This window comes from Salvia splendens, chromosome 12 (genome assembly GCF_004379255.2).
Source record: "Salvia splendens isolate huo1 chromosome 12, SspV2, whole genome shotgun sequence".
Lineage (NCBI taxonomy): Eukaryota > Viridiplantae > Streptophyta > Magnoliopsida > Lamiales > Lamiaceae > Salvia > Salvia splendens.
The window spans coordinates 11,807,293-11,814,656 of NC_056043.1; the positions used below are offsets into that span (position 1 = coordinate 11,807,293).

General features: G+C 46.7%; 1 protein-coding gene across 1 annotated transcript; it reads right to left on the reverse strand.

The window, feature by feature from the left end:
* Positions 1-2,520: 2,520 nt before the first annotated feature.
* Positions 2,521-2,973, reverse strand: LOC121757547. The gene has a single exon (XM_042153074.1). It carries the CDS (start codon positions 2,971-2,973, stop codon positions 2,521-2,523), a length of 453 nt encoding a protein of 150 aa, XP_042009008.1.
* Between the last annotated feature and the right edge of the window lie 4,391 nt (positions 2,974-7,364).

Consider the following 7,364-nt stretch of genomic DNA (forward strand, 5'->3'; position numbering starts at 1 on the left):
GATCAGAGATAATGGCTCGCGGTACCCCATACCGGGTAAAGATGTTTGATTTTAAAAATTTGGCCACCTCCCTGGACTCACACGTCCTCGTCGCCTTTGCTTCTATCCATTTGGACACATAGTCCACTGCCACTAGAATGTAGAGATTGCCTTCAGAAGATGGGAAGGGTCCCATGAAGTCCATTCCTCATACATCGAATATCTCGTATACTATTATGGGGACCTGTGGCATCTCATCTATTGCAGAGATTCCACCAGTAAGCTGGAATCTTGGGCACCTCTTGCAGAACTCGTAAGCGTCTCTATGGATGGAGGGCCAGTAAAATCCGATATCAAGTACCTCCTCGTTGTCTTCTTTGGCCTGAAGTGACCACCACAGGCTAGTGTGTGGCAGTGGACCAACACGTCCTCTTGCTCCCAATATGGTATACAGCGTCGGATGACTTGATCCGCCCCCATCTTCCACAAATACGGATTATCCTAATAGAAGTATCGGGAGTCGCTCTTAAGCATCTGCTTCTGTGCCCTTGTGGCTTCATCATTTCTAAGCAGCTCGTCTGTCACCAAATAGTTGGCCATGTCTGCAAACCATGGCTCTTGTTGCTTGTGTTGTCTCTCTCTTCTTCGGTCGGCTTGATCAATCCTCTCTGCTTGGATGATCCACTAAAGGCCGAACGCTGACTTGATCAGATATAAATGCTCCTCAGGGAAAGCGTCAGAGATGGCTTCCCCATTATCTTCTTGCAGAATTCGGCTCAAATGATCCACCACTATGTTCTCGTTTCCCTTCTTGTCGACAGCTTCCCAGTCGAACTCTTGCAGGAGGAGGACCCATCTGATCAGCCGCGACTTTGATTCCTTCTTCGCCAAAAGGTACTTGATGGCCGCATGGTTTGTGTAGACTATCACCTTTGCCCCTAGCAGGTAGGGTCTGATCTTCTCGAAGGCATAGACTACAGACAACATCTCCTTTTCGGTCGTATCGTAGTTTTTTTGCGCTTGATTCAGAGTCTTTGAAGCGTAGAAGATAACATAACTCTTTTCGTCGATTTTTTGACCCAAGATCGCCCCTACTACATAGTCGCTTGCTTCGCACATCACCTCAAAGGGGTGAGTCTAGTCGGGGGTGCGTATGATTGGAGAGCTGATCAGTCTGTCCTTCAATAGCTGGAAGGCGACTTTGCAATCATCAGAGAATTCGAACTCCACCTCATTCTGGAGCAGCTTGTCAAGGGCTGGGCTATCTTTGCGAAAGCTTTGATAAATCTTCTATAAAACCCCGCGTGGCCTAAGAAAGCCCTGATCTCCTTCTGATTCGTCGGTTATGGGTGTTTCGCTATGACTGCTACCTTCGCTTGATCTACCTCTATCCCTCTACTCAACACCACGTGGCCTAGGACTATTCCTTCAGTCACCATGAAATGACATTTTTCAAAATTCAGAACCAAGTCCTTCTGCGGGCACCTTTCCAATACTCTGTTCAGGCTATGCAGTCCTTGATCGAATGTGTCCCTATAGACGGTGAAATCGTCCATGAAGATCTCTATACAGTCCTCCAACAGATCAGAGAAGGTGCTCATCATGCATCTTTGGAAAGTGCCCGGGGCATTGCAGAGGCCGAACGACATCCTCCTGTAGGCATAGGTGCCGAAAGGGTAGGTGAAAGTGGTCTTCTCTTGGTCTTCCGGATTCACCGCGATCTGGAAGTAGCCACTGTACCCATCGAGGAAACTGAAATACTGCTTCTCAGCTAACTTCTCAAGCATCCGATCAATGAAGGGCAACGGGAAGTGGTCCTTCTTCGTGGCCACATTCAGTTTCCTATAATCAATACACATCCGCCACCCAGTGACCGGACGTGTTGGGATCAGCTCATTCTTCTCGTTTTTTACGACCTGGATCCTTCCTTTCTTTGGCACCATATGCATTGGATTGACCCAGTTACTATCAGGGATGGAGTAGATGATTCTCCTTTAGCACCTCTTCCCTCATGTTGGGGTTGAGTTTGCATTGCCGGTCTTGGTGCGGTTTGGCTCCTTCCTCCAGTGTGATGTGATGCATGCATAAATCAGGGCTGATGCCCACCAGATCCGTCAGCTTCCATCCAATAGCCTTCTGATTCTTCCTTAGTACTTCCAGCAATTTATTTTCCTGCCCCTGGGTCAACTGGCTGTTGATGATAACTAGCTTTGTTTTGTCTTCCCCCAGGTAGGCGTACTTCAAATGTGCTGGAAGGGGCTTCAATTCCTTTGCTTCAGTAGGCAAAGGATTTTCCTCTGTTTCTCTGCTCATTGAGTTGCCTTGATCAGGCAGCTTCTCTAGGCTAGATACTGGAGCGATTCCGCTTGACCCAGCTTGTCGCGGGTGCTCGTAAAAATCCATCATCGCTTTCGCGATGGCTTGATCATCCATTTCACCGACCTTCATGGTTTCGTACCATTCTGCGACTTCTCTCTCGACCTCTTCATCTGTAGCGGAGTCGGTGAACTGCCTCTATAGGATTTCTTTCTCCAGATACTCCTACACTAGTGGCTCAGTTACGTCTACTGAATACACGTTCTCGCTGTCCGCTGGCCTTTTCATAGCTTCATCAATATTGAACGTGAACTGCTCTACATTGAAATCCAAGCTGATCGTCCCATTACAGACGTCAATTATAGTGCTGGCCGTGGACAGAAATGGCCTTCCCAGTAGAACTCCACTTGACTCACTTGCTGCTGGCTCTGTCATCTTGATGACGAAGAAGTCGGCTAGGTACAGAAAGTTGATCACCTTCACGATTACGTCTTCCAGAATTCCCTCCAGGTGAATACACGATCTGTCGGCCAGTTGTATCATTATATCAGTATCAATGAGCTTGGTCGCTCCTAGCTTCTTATAAATGGAGTATGGCAGAACATTGATAGACGCTCCCAAATCACACAACGTGTGCTCTACTTGAATATCGCCAATTGAAATCGAGAGCGTGAACATTCCTGGGTCGGTCTATTTTGATGGGAGATCACTCCTTTGGATCACGGCAGAGACGTTCTCCTCTGTAATTAGTCCTTGATAAATTTACTGATCGGGGGCATCTTCATTGCTGTCAAGAGTGGCACCTTGACTTCCACATCTTTGAACATACTTGCCACGTCGATCGTGGCGTCTCTTTTCCTTGTTACCATTCTGCGGTATGGATATGGCTTGACCTTCTCGACTTCTTCTCTTTGCCCCCCTCTAGTGGTCTCACTGCCCACTTTCGCTTTGCCTTTCTCTTTCCCTTTCGTTTGATCCGCTCCACTGGACTCTCTTTCTTCTTGGTGGCTTGGTCCAGGTATGGACATTGGGGACACTGTAGGTGGGCTGGGGCTCTGGTACACCTTCCCTAACCTTAGGGAGACTTCACTAATGTTCTCACACCCAGGCTGTTGCACCGTCCCAGGAATTTTTCCTTCGTTCCCCCTCAGCTCTCTCAGCGACATGTCAACTTGAGATAACTGCTTTGTAAGCATGTCCAGCGCCGCCCTTTGCTCCTTCTGAGCCTCCTGAATTTCTCGCATCGCATCATTAGGATGGTGCAGGACGATCATTTCTTCTTGGCCTTCATTAGGGTGCCGGTTGTATGTTTAATTTGACGGCCCCCCACCGTGGTTCGACAGAGCGTAGTCGGAAGCCCCATAATGGTCTGGTTGGTACTGTGGCTGGTTGTGTTGTTGGTTGCCTCTTTGATGCGGCGGGACATAGCTCACCACCTGATTGTTCGATTGTCTCCCTTGGTTGCCTAACTGGGGGCCTGATGTCTGTAGCCCCAATTTCCTTCTAGCCGTCGGCTTGACCAATTAGGTTGTCCTCCACTGGACCAGTTACCTTGAGGTCCACTTGACCAATTTGCATAACCACCCTGCATTTTGTTCCATCCGTTGTTTGATCTCTCTTGGTTCCGAGCGGGCCAATTGTGCTGCTCTTCAGAGGGTTGTATATGCTGCATCGATGGTTGGGGCGGTTGGCTTGAGTTCTGATCACTCCACCTGAAATTTAGATGGTCTCGCCACGGAGCATCCCTCTGCTTTCCCTGGATCCAGTTGCCATTTGCGTTCCAATGGCCGATGGCATTCACCTGCGGTTGTCGCTCCGCTTCAAGAGGGAACTCACAATAATAGTAATGGTGCTCCTCTGGTGGTGGCGGCACATATGGCTTCTCCTTGGGTGCAGGCGGTGGAGGTGCTCTGGACTTTTCTACTGCCTCCAGCAGCTTCTTCTCCATCTGCTCGAATCCAGCCTCCAGCTTCTCATCACTTCTTGCTTCCGCTGCGTGCACGACACCTCTTCTGTACTGGCCACGGGAGGGCTCATACGATTGCTTGGCTTCGATTAGCCTCTCCAGAATGCTTTTCTCCTGACTGAATGGGGTCTTTGAGAAAGCCCCTTGGGCTGCTAGGTTGAGATCATTCTTGCTGTCCACCGTAAGTCCGCCATAGAAGGTTGAATAGACCTCCCGATCTCCCATCTTGTGGTTGGGGCATGCTTGAAGCAGCCCTTGGAATCTGTCCCAGTACTGGCCCAGGGGCTCATCATACTCCTGTCTGGCCTCTGTAATCTCCCGTTTAAAGGCACTTGTCTTCGACGCTGGGAAGAAGCGATCTAAGAATATCATACGGAACTCGGCCCAGGTCCTGATCGATCCTTGTGGCAACCTTGACAGCCAGACTCCTACGTCGCCTTTCAAAACGAAAGGAATAGATTTTAGCCTGTAATCTTCGGATGTGGATCCAGCCGGCACGGGTTGAATATCACAGCATCTGCAAAATTCCTCAAGAAAAGAGTAAGGACATTCCTTCAAAAGGCTTCCTGGACTCGCCAATGAGCGTTAGTTTCTCTGTATACAAGAGGATGATTCCAGAGTCCGCCGAGGTGGTACCTTCTCATGAACCGAAAGAAAAACAAATTAGAAAAGAAAGAAATAAAACTATTTACACTTATGCACTACACACATCCAGAAAATAACACCATGCTTCTCCAGCAACGTGGCCATTTTGGTTGGTCTGATTCGAGATGCGCGAAATGAATGGATCAAGTTATATGGAAGATAACCGATCGGGAGCCATTTTCACTGTTTTCAGCTTTATAGTAGTGCGTTCTGTTGTGTCAGTGGTCCCAAGTTACTTTTTGCAGAAGTACCTTTGAATTCATAGTCTATTTGATCAGTTTATTATGTTCCTTTTCAAGCTTGTCTTGTTTAGTGGATCCGTTTAGTTTAGTGACTTGATCAGTTCATGTTTCTTAGTTTAAACTTAACCCACTGTGAAGCGTTCCAGCAGCCAAACCTTCCTAATGTCCCAAACATAACTTAACACGCCTCTGTCCCTGAGGGATTCGACCCTTACATCCCTTTACTAGTCTATAGTAATGTGGGTTAAGGTATTGAAAGCTATAAGTCTCTTAGTTTATTCACTCAACGACCAGTTAGTAGCTTACTAGATCAATTGATTGTTTATCTTGATCAAGTGCGTGAACCCTATCTTTTTAATCTGCATGCGAACCTAGAGTCTACAATTCGAGCGTTCAAATGTCGCTGTTGCCGAGGATGGATGGCGTTTCATGTGCATGTGTTTGAGATACTTGGTGCACATATTTTTATTTCTTTTATTTTCTTTTTCAGTTTATATACCGAGGCATTAACTTTGGACGCTGGAATAACGCAACCATGTGGAGAGATACAGAGTCCAATTGGAAGATCAGAGAAGTAGCCAGCCCTGTTACCACCAGATCCGGGTTGAACACATGAAGACCATCAAATACAAGTTCTGAAGGAGAAGAGGATCGGCCCCCGTTTGTTGAGCCGAAGAAGGAGTCTGTTGTAGAAGAAAGACTAGTCAGAATGGCTGCATTATTGGATGATGATCCTAAGATCGGTTCTCTCGATGCTCACTTGCATGGCGAGCCGGCCCAGGCCATCGTGGTGACTCAAGTGCAAGCTAATATAGAGGTGAAAAATAACGTGTTGGCTGTTATGCCTCACTATTATGGAAGGAAAATCGAGAGCCCATATGACTTCCTGCATGAGTTCTGCAAAATCTGCGGGATTTAGAAACGTCCAACTAGATCAACTGAGGACGATTACCCACTAAAGGCCATTCTTTTCGTATTGAAAGGAGAAGCGGATACTTGGTTCATGAGGATGTCTCCCAATTCTATCAGGACGTGGGCTGATTTCAGATCCCAGTTCTTGGATTATTTTTTCTGAATGGATATGCTGTAGAAGGCGATAATGATGTTTTTTTTTATTTCTGCATTTGTGGTTGTTTACCCGATTGGATGTTTTTCACATTTGCTTGTTGATTTAAAGTAAAATCGTGAGGATTGTGGTGGATCTAAACAGAATCGGAGTTCAGGGAGTTGATTTTGGTTGTTGTTGGGTTCGGATTGCTTGGATCCGGAGTGGATTGAGCATCCGACGTCTGGATCTGAAACAGAGTTGATCGTGATTGATGCCTAATTTTCGTGTTTTCGTTTCATTCCGTCTAGTGTATGTAGATATGTTTTATTTCCGGCTATTTGCAAGTTTCCGACGTCCGAACTTTTACATTATGTTTGAATCCGGATATGTGCTCTGTTTTCTTCATGTTCGCGTTTGATTCGGGTAATGAGATGCTCGCCGTTGTTAGTTAAATTCTTAGTTTGTTACTTGCAGCTTTTATTTTGTACTTGCCATTTCAGGAACATGGTCCCCACTGTTTACTCGCTTTCTGTCTTGCTATATTAGGAAGTTGTTCGCCCGGTCTAGGACGTTAGTTTAATATCTCGTAGTTATGAGGATGTTCGATGTCAGCATGATGTTTTCAGTTTCCTAGGGGCAGTGTTGAACTCGTTCCTAGGTCTAGTAGTAGTTATACCTCAACCCAAAATTTGTGTGGCAGCAGCCATTCACCCTTCCTCAGTCTTCTAAATGCATTCTTACGCTCCCGTCTTCGTGGGATCGACCCCTGCTTCCCATTACTAATTCATAGTATAGCGGGTTGAGGGTTTTTTTTTCTGAATGCGGAATTTGTGTGTCCAACGACTGAGACTTCTGAGATCCTCTGAGTTCCTAGACCTTGTGATCTAACGGATTCTCTGGTTTGAGAAGCTTGACCTATCATAAAAGCACACACAAAGTGAGAACCGCGACCTTCCAAAATGGCGCCGTTGCTGGGGATGGATGGCGTAATTTGTGATTGTGTTTAAAAGATTTTGGCATACATAGTTTTGATTTTTTCTTTTTCCATTATTTTCAGTTTATGAGCAAGAGCTCGCGGTTTGGATACAGGAGTAACTCGTCTGGGTGGAGGAACGATCGGTTTACTTGGCAGGTCAGAGACACAACATCTACGGTCACCACCAGATCG